The sequence below is a fragment of the Stegodyphus dumicola genome, chromosome 8, assembly GCF_044657685.1.
Source record: "Stegodyphus dumicola isolate Sdum_Otavi_A_Nest chromosome 8, ASM4465768v1".
Classification (NCBI taxonomy): domain Eukaryota; kingdom Metazoa; phylum Arthropoda; class Arachnida; order Araneae; family Eresidae; genus Stegodyphus; species Stegodyphus dumicola.
In genome coordinates, this window is record NC_140775.1 from 40,881,519 (window position 1) to 40,895,296 (window position 13,778).

General features: G+C 33.6%; 1 protein-coding gene across 2 annotated transcripts in view; it reads right to left on the reverse strand.

Moving 5' to 3' along the window:
• Positions 1 to 13,778, reverse strand: part of LOC118196939 (uncharacterized) — a 65,289-nt gene that overhangs the window by 23,721 nt on the left and 27,790 nt on the right. For both annotated transcript variants that reach the window (XM_035368413.2, XM_035368419.2), the window contains exons 3-4: positions 11,610 to 11,798; positions 2,401 to 2,678 (exon numbers count right to left, since the gene is read on the reverse strand). In XM_035368413.2, the coding sequence (XP_035224304.1) occupies positions 2,401 to 2,678; positions 11,610 to 11,798 (467 nt within the window). The remainder of the gene's footprint in view (positions 1 to 2,400; positions 2,679 to 11,609; positions 11,799 to 13,778) is intronic.

The window sequence follows — 13,778 nt, forward strand, 5'->3', positions numbered from 1 at the left end:
TCATCCACTTCAATGATTATACCAGGCCCTCCTATTTTGCATTGTTGAAGAATTCGCACAAATCTCACGCATGTAGTTATTCCAATCCACATCTGTTCCGTGACTGATTTTCAACTGCTTTTTACACTATTTAACTGAAGTTAATTTTTCACTCCAACCATAAATAAATCTTACACACTTCAAGAAACTCAATCTCGATGATTCAAACCATGTGCCTTTTCGTATATACTTCTTTTACTGTGGCAAGTTGTTGCAGCGCCATTGAATTTCGTCTCCGAAATATTATTTCTTTCTATGATTATTATCACAAATAGCAATGTTAGGCAAAATGCCTTTCGCTTAAAAGAATCTGACAGATGCTTCCTCTGTCCTAGGCAAATCCCAAATTTTCATTGGTTTTTCCTCCCTTTCTGACATATTTGTAAAAAGACGTTAATTTAAGAATTTACTATGCTTTCATGGTACAACATCTTGATTCGCCAGTTCATATCACGCGATCCCAAATGATCTCCTCTCACGTAAACTACGCTACAAAAATCTGATTCTCTCAGTAATTATCTACATTAATTTCAAGTTAAATCTTAGTATGGAATTCGAGTTTAAATGCAAGAATTATTTCAATATTGTAATTAAAAAAATTCTATGTAACTGTATGCCAATATTGAAAGAAACTATCAATCTGATAAGAAATAGCAGCGACTTGTTTTGAAAATGTGGCGTGAAAGGTTATCAATGAGAATATTTGGTTTGGCATCGGTTGTACCATTTTCGGTGACTTTATTGCTTGAGCCGGTGAAATGGAAAATTGCGGCCAAACGGAAAAGTACCAAAATTTGATATGATTCTCTAAACCTAAGATTTTCTGAAACATTGAGGTTTCATGGTATCATTATACCACATGATGAACTCATTACACATCTCTCAGATCAGAAAATCAAATAGAATACTTATAAATACCTTGCATGCACAAATCAAACATACAGGGGTTGGACAAAAATATGGAAAACACCTTTAAAAAGACATGTTTCTTTGCTTAATATGGTGTAGGAAACCCGTTGGCATCCAAAACAGCTTGCAGTCTTCTCGGAATGGATAAATACAGTTCATGTATGTTTGCCAAGGAAATATTATACCATTCTTCCTGCAAAACGGTGGCAAGTTCAGATAACGATGTTGGCGGTGGATAACGAGAACGCACTTTCCGTTCCAAAAAGGTTCGATAATATTCAGGTCTGGTGACTGTGGTGGCCAGGGCAGATGGGACAACTCATCCTCGTGCTCAGAAAACCAGTCCTGGACAATGTGAGCTGTGTGAACAGGGGCTTTGTCGTCTTGGAAGACACCATTACCATCGGGCAACAAAGTTTGTACCATGGGATGAACTTGATCGGCCAAAATGTTCACATAAGTCTTGGCAGTCATGGCCCTGACACAGTTATCATGGGGCTAGCAGAGAATCACAATATGGCTGCCCAAACCATAACAGAACCCCCGCCATGTTTCAATCTTGGCAACAAGCAGTCTGTATTATAGGCTTGAGATGGCGTTCTCCAGACGTAAACTCGGCCAGAAGTGGGAAACAATGTGAAAGAAGACTCGTCAGACCATATTACTCGCTTCCACTGCTCTATAGTCCAGGCTTTATGACTTAAACACCACCTTTTCCTGTTATAGGCATTAGCATCACTGATGAGCGGCTTCTCAATTGCAGCACGGCCAGCAATTCCCTGTTTATGAAGCTCCCTTCTAATTGTTTTGGTACTCACAGGGTTCGGTAACACAACATTCATTTCAGCAGTAACTTTTGCAGCTGTGGTCCTCTTATTTTTCGTCACAATTGCCCTTAATGATCATCTGTCACGATCACTCAGGACACACTTTCGTCCGCGCTGTGATTTAGCAGATGATGTTTTTCCGCTTTTCAAATATGCGGAATAAATCTTTGATACAGTACCTCTTGAAACACTAAACACCTCGGCTACCTTGCTTATGGAAGCACCTACCATACGTGCTCCAACAATTTGCCAACGTTCGAAGTCTGTTAACTCTAACATAATGCAATGACAACCTCACATAACAGTACTCGGAAGACAACTGAACTGTTTAGCACATTTACGAAGTTGTATAGGTGGTGTCAGTAGTCAAAAATGCCAGCGCTACCTACATATTTCATTAAAATCAATCTTTCTTTTCAAACATGCATTTCACAATGTGTTTCCATATTTTTGTCCATCCACTGTAGTTTTAGCTTTCAAATTCTTAAATTTGCATCAATTTAGAATTATTTTGAAAATTAGTTTTTACTTTATACACAATTATGAGACATTCTTAATTAACTCATTATCATGTATGTTATATTCCCCAAAATATAAAACTGTTGAAGAATTAAAGAATAATTACCTTTTCCGTTTGCAAGGAGACTTTGATAAATCGGCTGTAGGAACTAATTGCTCACCAGGTCTAACCCATAAAATAGGTCCATCATTACTTTCTTGAGGATTCATATGAACTACAGATAATGGTCCCCATGGCATAGTTAAATGCAAAAATGGATTTTCTTCTAACACTTGTAAAAATTCTGGAAAGTATCCACCAACTTCTTCATGAACAGTTCCTACAAGGCTTATCTGATGTAAAGGTCCTGTTCTGAATGTACCATGACTATAATGAGCATGTACCTAAAATTAAAAATTAAAATGTATATTTATACCCCAACAAAAATTATAAAAACATTTAAAATAAGATAAAGAAAATAAAAAACTTTTGTATCTTCATGAATAAAGTATCAAGTGATAAACTTAATCAATGAAGTAATAAAAATAAATCTAAAAAACAGTTTCTCCAAACCAAAAAAAGTGTAAAAACAGACAAATTTTCATTAGTAAAGATGGATAATATCTTTGTCAAGAAGGCAGTACTCATCTTGCTTCCAGTCATTTTCTCAAAGCTACTGCTCGATAAATTTAACATAAATGGAAATAATCAAATTAAATTAGTACTAGACCATAAGTAAAACAATTTTAAAACTAAATTCGTTCAAAACCCAGCTGTATTCCTAAAGCAATTACAATTAAAAAAAAAATAATAAATAAAGAAAAATGTGAAGATATAGTTTTGATAAATTAAAAAAAAAAGCCTCTTTAACCCCTTCGCGCTGACTGTCACGTATACGTGCCAGCAACGAACACACATATCTACCGGCCGACACGCAGGCGTGCCAGAGCATTGTTGCGTTTTCTACCGAATGTCACGTATTTGTGCCAGTACCTTGGAACGTTTTTCAAACTATAATTTCTGCCACAAGATGGCACTGTATGCCCATATGGTTTCAGATACATGTACATTAGACATTCTACTCGAAATGAGAGAAGCATGACTCACATACACGTGTTTTTGATTATATAAACAAACGGGGAACTAAATGTTTCCGAATGGCGTGATTTATGACGTCTCTTTAAATCGCACTTTATTCGCACGTGGTGGTTGTTTATTGTAAGTAGAAGTTTTCTATGCGCTAAAGCGTTGAGCATTTCCATTTACAGTTCAGTTTTTAGAAAATAATTACATCTTGTTAGACGTGAATTCTTTCTGTTTTTACCGTTTCAATGTTGAAGCGTCGAAAATGTTTAACAGAGCATGAAATAGCAGTAATGATGCAAAATATTTCAGATATTGATTCTGAAATTCTGATATTGATTCTGAAAGATTAACTGAAAGACATTTTCCAAAACTTTGTTCAGAAGAGACTGATAAGAAAATGAGATGACGGTGCTTCGTTTGTTCACATTCCCGGAAAAATCCTCCAAAACGGCAAATGAGTTATTACGAGTTCAAGGAATGTAACGTAGGACTGTGTGTAGATCCCTGTTTTAAAATTTTTCATACGAAAAGAGAATTTTAAGTAATATATTTATTTTTCAGATGTATAATGTTAAAATTCATAAAATGGTGAGTAATTAAAATAAAATGTGTAAAATATGCATTTAAACAAGAAATAAGGTAATTAAAGTATATATATAAAAATATCTATAAAGCACAAGCCGTTTAAACTCTATAGAGCATTATTAAACAATGGGTTGATACTTCAGAAATTTCATGGATTTAGGCTTAGTAGCAAAAAAGCCCAAGGCCCTGGAGAGATGCTCACGGAAGACACTGCTGGCCTTCGCGATAAGCGCGCGTTTTCGCTACCCGGCTTGAAGGGGTTAATAAATGAATTTTGGTAACAGAAATCAAATAACGTTTAAATCCCCCTCCCAAAGCCTAATTAAAAAACTGTAAATAAAAAAACAAGTTCAATTAAACCTAATTGTTCACACTTAAACAGCATTATAAATGTAAATTAAAGCAATTTAAACCAACGGAAGATAGTTAAATCCTGCTAAAACTAATTACAAAAGGCTAATGCCATAAATTTTTAAAGAAAAATATATACACTATACAGTACAAAGTCCGCAATCCGGACTCGTCGGGACTTCGGCGATTCCGGATTATAGATCATCAATTTAAATCTGGTAAGATGGCACGCAGAAATTATCCAATTAAAAATATGAAACCGTAATTTATGAAATAAAAAGCAATTATGATCTAAAGGGTATCAAATTTTACCCCCCCCAAAAAGGGAGCTTAATATTTATTTGTTTACTTTATTAAACATTTCTTTCAATGCGCGCATGCATAAAGCATACATTATGCACATGCACATGTGTAATATATGTGTGCACATTCATAAAGCATACAAAAGAAACGTTTGTGGCTTTGAGGTCCGGATTATACATCATTCCGGATAATGGACGTCCGGATTATGGACTTTGTACTGTATACACTGCCGGTCATCCAAAATGCACATAAACAAAGACATGAGATATTAAAGCCAAATTTATTTCAGAGATTACACACTGTATCAGTGTCAAGTAATTTGAAATACAACCTTCTTTGAGGTGATGAAGATGAAAAAATCATTAATGAGAGTTGCCTTCATGTCTGTCCATAACCACTGCTACACAACATGGCACTGAGTGCAAACGGCTTTGGATATGTTGCCGCAGAATGGCAGAATATGCTGCCTCTACTGTCTGTCTATGAGAAAAATAATTCCCGCTACAGTGTATGTCGGGTAGTGGTCGCTATAGCAACACGTCTAGTATATTTTAAATAGGGGCCAACCACAGGTTGCTTTATTGTTATTTTGTCTTTGGCGATTGTTGGTGAGGAGAAAAGAGTTTATCATTTGTCTTCAAGACATCCCTACGGAAAATGGGTCAAAGCTTGTTTCTATGGCAACAGATAGCTGCACACTAATAGGTGAGATCTTTTCTTAAGATAGACAGACTGTACACATAGCCAAAGTTCATCCATGAATGCAGCATGCAAGACTACACATTTTTCGATCGTTGATCAGACATGTTTAGTGGGTGGTGATAGAGCTGGAGAACAGGCGGGGCCAGGGTAACAATGCAGTATGGGAGGCTAAGAAGAAAGTTTGAATATTGCATGCAACATGTGGTTGTGCAAAGTTCTGTTGAAATGTGGACATGGTCTGAAAGTAATAAAACAGGTTACAAAACTTAAGACATAGCCCTAGCCAGTAAATGAACGGATAGTGCTTATTAGGGGGTTGCGGGACTGGAATCCAATACCACACTGTAACACCAGCTGTAGGACCAGTATGATGATGGACACAACAGTCAAGCAGCCTCTCTCCACGATAACCCCAAACTCTACTTCAACCATTGCGGTACTGCTGGCATAAGTGTGATTCGTATGAAAACACAATGTCATGCCATTTGGATGTCCATATCCGCTGTTCAGTGCAAAATTCAAATGCAAATGACTGTTGTTTTAAGTTTAAGGCACACGAAGCAATGCATGCCTAATGATCAGTCCATTGTACTGTAAATGACATTGAACTGTTCAGTCAGCCAATGATTGCATTGCAGACTGCATTTGTTGTGATATCGTTGTGAATGTGGCAGTGTGCTCCATCATTGCCAAGTGCACAATATGACCATCTGCCATAGTGCAGCAAGATGGTTGCAACTGCTTCAGTCCATTCTTGCCTGTGTGACTATTGCTTGGCTATGCCCAACATGATAGCCAGCAGTTTATAAAATGAACATATGTAATTTTTCAAAAATTAATGATTATACTATCTAAGAAAGTGTAACATGCTCGTCTAAAGGACTACTGCAACTAGTAAAAACATTCAGTAAAGAAAACAGAAATTAGCATTAAGCAAAATAAGATAAGTTCAAATTTTCAAAATTTTTAAAAATTAAGAATTAGAAAACAATTAAAAAATCTTTTTAATATTTTAATTTTATGATAAACTGAATTTTAAGCATTCAAAATTAAATGTTTGAGATGGAGTCATCGGGAGTATTTATCTAAAAAATTAACTGAAATAATTCCATAGGTCTTAAAATGTATTGCATAGTTTACTATTTGAGAGAACTAAATAAAAGGCATCTATAAAGGAATATTAAAAAATATGGAACTACTCTCATGTGCGCCCTCAGGTCGCCAAACACTTTTGTCGAGAAACTCCATGCCGCCATATTACTACCTAAATCTGTTGTCTACATTTCGAACTTTTAGCCTAAAATGCCTCTAAAAACATGATTTTCGCACGTTCTGAACTCACAATTTACGCTAAAAATCTGGGAGGGGGGAATTTTATAGCAAAAACGTTAAGTTTCTAACCAAAAATATTTGACAAGAATCCATGTATACAGCAATATGTTTTCACTTAAAAAAACATCTACGAACTGAACAATCCAGGCAACGAACGAATCTACGAACTACGCACACCTCGCTTTAATAAATTAACATAGCAACAATAAATTTCAGAGAATAGCATGTACAGAGCATCCTGTTTAAACTTAAAGAAAAAAAAAAAAAAAAAATCTACGAATTGCACAATCTAGGCATTGTGAACAAATCAACAAAATAAACTAAAATTACAAACAATTCAAAAAACAACAATAACAACAGAAATTCATAGTAAAAAAACAATGAATATAACATTCTACAAAATAAAAACAGTAAAATAAAATGCACTTACCATAATACATTCGTTAATAAAACTTTGCCAGTCACACAACATCTGTGAACAAAAGTGCCAGGATTTTGCTATATTACATTTCTTTCTGCGATTCAAAATTTCGAAAGAAATGATAAAAACTTCCTCCAAAGTTGACTTACTACACAAAAACCACGATTCAAATCTTAAACTCTGCCAACAGCCACATACTTTACCAGCATGCATTTGACTGCAAATCTGCACAAGAACTATCAGAAACGCCCTTCTTCGTCTTAGTTCTCATAGCAGCTCCGCATTTCAGACTCTGTTTTAAAAGTCCCACAGAAATTCCAAAAATACACTTCAATCCTCATAAACATACCAGCGAACAAAAGACTTGTTAACAACTCCAACATTGTACCTTTTAATACTAAATTTACTTTTCACAGAATCTAAAATACACGACTGAAATCTTGCCACCAAGTCTACCATTGCAACATAGGCCATTTCAAAACACGCATGACACAAACCAATGAGCAATTAAACCACTGAAGCAAAAGAGTTAAGTTTCAACATCAAAAGGGTTGCCATACAAACAACATTGTTCCCCAAACCACCGCAGAACATATATTGCCACATTTGGTGATCTTAGGACGAATATAAGAGTAGAGGCAAAAATATATATAAAAATTTTTTACATCCCATTAAAAAAAAAAAAAAAAAAAAAAAAAAAACTATACCCCAATGCGAAATCAAGTTGGAAAAAGACTATACCGCAATGTGAAATCAGCTTTAAAAGAATTAAATTGTACAATTTAATTTAAGAGGGAAAAAGAAAAGAGTAAGCACATTTACTGCAATAAAGTTAAAAAATTAAAAACAAAAACTCCAGATTAACATAATAATTATGTCAAATTTTACAAAGAAATATACAACTGGCCAAAATTAATTGTCTGGGCTGTGACTGAAGGATAAAAATTGTAGTGTTACTTAGTAGAATAAAACAATGTGAATTTTTACTTTAAAGTACAAGCTCTTGAATCAAATTACAAAAAACAACTTAAAAGGTTAAAGTACATTAAATGTACAAAATGTCTGAAAATCAAAACACAAACTTAGGATTAAAAATTAATATATAAATGTACAAATAAAAGTACTTACTTCAAACATCTCTAAGCTGAAATTAAATGGTGGCCTCATCAGCCAAGAATATGAATGTTGGAAAAAATTTGGTGCTGCAAAACTAAGAAACTCCTAAATTTTCTTACTGTTAGGAAGGGATGATAGAATGGTACTTGGTAGTGATTGAAGGCTAAAATCAATGCACAGACGTGTAGAAGCTCAAACTGGCAATGTATACATAATACTTTTACAGTAAAAAAAGTAGCCAAGTAGAAGTTCAATACACTATCCGCTAAGCAACCCAGTTGAAAGATATCATCGAACGGTCAAACAAATTTTAAAGGTCTTATGTATTGAAGCAGCATCTAAGTGGGAGGAACAAGTTTCCACAGCTCTATTTGCTTTATGAACAATAATAGTTTAACACTAATAATAGTTTCCTAGCTTTAAGAACAATAATACAAGAGTACGGGATTTACTACTGCAGAATTAGTATATGGTCAAAATCTTAGAACACCTGTAACATTATTATATGAACAATGGATAAATCCTGAAGACTAAGGAAATAATGTTGTTGAATATGTTTTTCAATTGATAAACTGGATAAAAAGATGCAAGAGCTTGTAACAGGTAACATGCTGGAAATACAAACCAAAAGAAAAGTGTGGTATGATCATAAAGTTATCAAAAGACAATTTTCTGAAGGGGATTTAGCATTAGTTGTATCAATGAATAATCCGAAAAGACTAGCAGCTGAATGGAAAGGTCCTGGGAAGACTGAGAAGAAATTATACGACACTAATTATGTTGTGAATTTCAAAGGGGAGGGAAAAATCAAGTCTACCATGTTAATATGTTGAAACCCTATCATAAGAAAGCAGAATCGGTTAACCTTATGATTACAGAAGATGAATCTGAAACTGAGGATACGGAGAAAAATTTCCCATCAATTGATTCTGAACCAACATTGTTCAATTTTGAGGAAATTGAAGAAAACAGTTCCTTGAATGATAAGCTAAATGAACAACAAATTCAAGAATTGCATGATCTGCTGTTGAAATTTTCAAAGATCTTTTCTAATAAGCCTGGAAAATGCATGATATTCAATTGACAGAAAACACACCGATTCACTGTAAACCATACATAATTTCTCCTAGACAAACAAATACAGTCAAAAGTCGTTAATTCGACACCCATAATCCGGACCTCAAAGATACAAACTTTCTGTGCATGCATCGTAAGACCTTTACGGCTGCGAATATGCGTGTGCGCATGCCCAAAATACGTTTACGCATGCGCGTTTAATGTATAACGGTCGGTATAAGCTAAGCTAAAATTATCTAATTCAGTTAATGTTGCAGATTGCGCTGTTCCTTAATCTTCGAATTGGATCCGGCTTATTATTTTTTGCAGACTGTTAGAGCAATTTCATAAAAGTAAGTTTGAACTTTTGATTATGTCAAATAGAATTTCCGATATATATTTATTAATATGTAAAGGTATATTTAAAAGTATATTTCGAAGTCCATCAAACAAAAAGTGGAATTGCTGCAAAAAATGGATAAAGGCTTATCATTTGTTTATCTAACTATTCCGAAATCTGTTTACCAATTTTACGCTGCTCTGCGGCGGGGGGACGCCGCGGTGCGCAATGAATTTCCGGATTAACGACTTTTGACTGTATATTAAAAACAGAAATTGTTAAAATGCTTCCACTATAAAATAATTGAAACAGGAGATTATACTCCTATGATTTTAGTGGAGGTAGCAGGAAGAGATCCTAGACCTTGTATATTGACAATAGAAAATTAAATAAGTTGACTAAAACACAATTCTTACCCTTGCCTAATATTGAACAACGAGTGAAAACTGTAGCAGGCGCAAAATATATAACTTTGGATCTAACAAATGGATACTGGCAAATACTGTTAACACCTAATGCCCAAAGATTAGCCACTTTTGTTACAAGTTTTGGCACAATTAGACCTCTACGGATGCCTTTCAAACTTAAAAATGCTCCATTTTCATTCAGCAAAATGATGGCAGAAATCTTTCACAGTTGTGAACACTTTGAAGGTCCATATTTAGATGACGTGGCAATCTTTTCAGACACGTGGAAAAAACATCTAAGTCATCTGAAAGCAGTTTTGACAAAAATAAAGGATGCTGGTTTAACCATTAAACCTATAAAATGTAAATTTCCTCAAGATAGAGTAACATATCTAGGACATATTGTAGTTCGTGGTATAAGAATGCCAAGTGAAGTCAAAGTAAAAACTATTCTTGATTTTCCCGTGCCATCCACAAAAAGTCAAGTCAGAGCATTTTTAGGATTAGTTGGATATTATAATCATTATGTTCCCATGTTTTCATCTATAGCAGCACTTTTAACCGAAACTTTGTAAGGAAACTTAAAAGAAAGGGAAAACAAATTGGACAGATGAGTGCACAAAAACACTTGAAGAGCTAAAGGAAAAACTGTCTCAAAGGCCTATACTACACGTACCTGATTTCAATAAGGAGTTTTTTTTGTAAACTGATGCTTTAGTTTCTGGTATGGGTGTTATATTAGCTCAGAAAGATGAATGAGATAATGAACATCCAGTATTATATCTCAGTAAGAAGTTAACAGAAACTGAAAAAAAGTACTCCACCACAGAAAGGTAACGTGCCGCCATAATATTCACTCTAAAGAAACTGCAATGTTATTTAGACAGGCATACTAAATTCCTCATCATGATTGATCATAATCCAGTAGTTTGTCTAAAAAATAATGCGAGTCTAAATCTATGACTTATGAGATGGGCACTAGTATTACAACCCTAGAATTACACTGTCGTTCATCAAAGTGGTAAAAACCATAAAAGTGTAGACGCATTAAGTCGTACTCCCTGGCCTGATTAAAGAATTTGTTTCTCTATATAGATAAAAAATTAATTTATTCTTTCCTCTCTTCCTGACTGTTATGTTATATGTCAATTATGTATTGTGTTGATATGGCGTTGTTTAAAAAAAATTGTAAGCTTTAATTTATAAAAATATCAATTAAAGTTTATCTGGAAGGGGGGAGAGTTAACATTGTAATATTTTATAATATTTTATTAGTTAACGTATAATTATATTTATTAGCCTTGATATTGTAGTAATAATGCCATATTTGTATCATGTAACTGTTGCTGAGCTACGTCAGAAAATGTCTAAAATTGTTATTCTGAAAGTTTTACCAGTAGTAGATGTATGAAAAATTTATACAGAAAGAAACTGTAATAATAAGCTGAAGTGTGAAGCTGTAACGGATAAAATTGTATTTAAATTATCTATCTTCATGAATTGAGAATAAAATTTTATGTTTTACTAAGAAGCTCATCGGTTATTTTGATAAAAACCGCAAAATACGTTACACTACAGAAATCAGATTTTAAAATTAAATGATGAGAAAATATACATAAAAAAAAAGCACACTTACTTGGTCACAGTATCTCGCCATTGTTGTAGTTTCAATATCTGACTGACGTCCCAAACCACCAGTTTTAACCACAAGACTGGGATATTTTTCTGCAAAATGTTCTAGTAAATCAGGCAGATATTCAGCAGCATTATGAACAATCCCCATCACATACCTTGCAACACCATATGGCTCTTCTAAGAAGGTTTCCTAGTTCATAAGAAATAAATATTAATTTTTGAACGTTAAGAAATTAATTTTCTAGAAGAAAACATTTATAAAAATGTATAATTCCAGTGGTCAATTAGTATACAAATATGGAATTAAGTTTGGAAAGTTTTTCATACATGTTCTGTAACAGTACTTACATATTAACACAAACATCTTAGTAGAAACTGGCAAATTTTCAAAATGCACCAAACTCTGCTAATCATATGCATAATAATTCTTCAATTTTAACAAGAACTGTTGCCATTTTCATATGCTTTTTTATGCATTTAATTTCCAAGGTCCAATGCTTTTTATAAAAAAATAGTGATATCTAGGTACTGTTCCGTTTTGAGGACCGTAAAAAAATTGCAGCGAAAATGCATGCGTAAAAGCGCCAAATCTAGCGTACACGCTGATTCCAGATTGCATAACTCTGTATAGTTTATATAGTTCTATATTTCTTAAGATGCCATTGAAATACTAGTTTAATTTTTAAATCCTTTTTTGATATATCCTATGGATTTAACAATTTGGGAATTGCCCGTGATGAAAAGTCTGCAATATAATTTTTAGTAAAATGCAGAATCACCCACTGCTTGACGCGACCACTGACATATCGACCTATTTTCACTAAAAAAAAAAAAAAAAAAAATCCCATAATCGCACAAAAATGGCACTGCGCACACCCTTTACTTTATCTATGTACACATCGACCTACTTTCACTTAAAAAGTAAAAGAAAATTGACAAAAATCCAATTGTTTTTACCCTTGTAAAAAGCGGCAAACAAATAAGTGGGCTCACTTTACCAAGAATTTTTTCATAGAAAAGGCATCATTCATTTTAGAAAATTATGTTTGAACAACCAAAGAGATGAAATTATGCTTTAGTGATAACTCGGTAGCGAAGTAGTGATGCAGGCATCCATTCAGTTATGCTTAGCAATTTTTATATAAATTATAATAATGATCCGAAATAGTTATTTACTCTTATGCTTCCATTCAGTCGTGTTTAGCATTTTTTAATATAAATTATAATAATAAAAAAATTTATACAAAATTAACACTTCATCTAAATTAAAACATCAATCTTAGATAGTTATTTACTATTATACTTCCTTTCTTACGTTAGGGTTGCCGCAAATATTTTTGGCAGCACAGGCATCAACAATAGTTTGGCGATTTTTTACGGCCCTCAAAACCGAATAGTACCAATATTTTTTGTTTTAAACTCAATTTTAAAATATGCATTTCTGAGGTCTGAGAGCAATGGAAGAAATCATGGTAAAGCTTCTGGAAGATTATAATATTTTGCCATCAAATCACGAAAGAACTACTACTTTCAATATATCCTTTGATTATTGCCACAAAATTGCCACCACAATAAAAGAAAGAAAAATCTAAATGACAAATTTACATATTTCCTGCAGCCAATGGAGAGAGGATGATCTACTGAATAATTAAGAGTCCTTTCTCACATGGGTGAAAGTTATAGTAAAGCTTTAAAGGAATTACAAGCACATTATGGTAAAGAAGACCTTCTGACAGATGTAAGTTAGAGATTTACTTTCTTAATTTAGTATGAGGCAAATTTAAATAAGAAGTTTCCTGTGAGAAAAATGTGCAATAGTCTGAATCAAAACGTCATGCATTAGAAATTCTTGATCTAGCAAGAAATAATACCATAATGTTATATCCACTAGTGGAATCATCATTATTTAATAAAACTTCTTTCTGATGGTAAATGTTCAGAGTTCTAAATCAAAAGTGCAGAGAATTTGAAAAAGATGAGGGAGACGATCAAAATGATATAGATTCATTCTATCAGATGGATTTAGATATACTACCTTTACTTTTATTTGATAAAACTGAAGGAGAAGAGTGAGTGCCAACAGCCAGTAAAAGTTTGGGAATAAACCAATCACCTAAAAATTACAACTGATTTTAAAAGTCATAGTAAATATTCACTAATTCTAACGGCA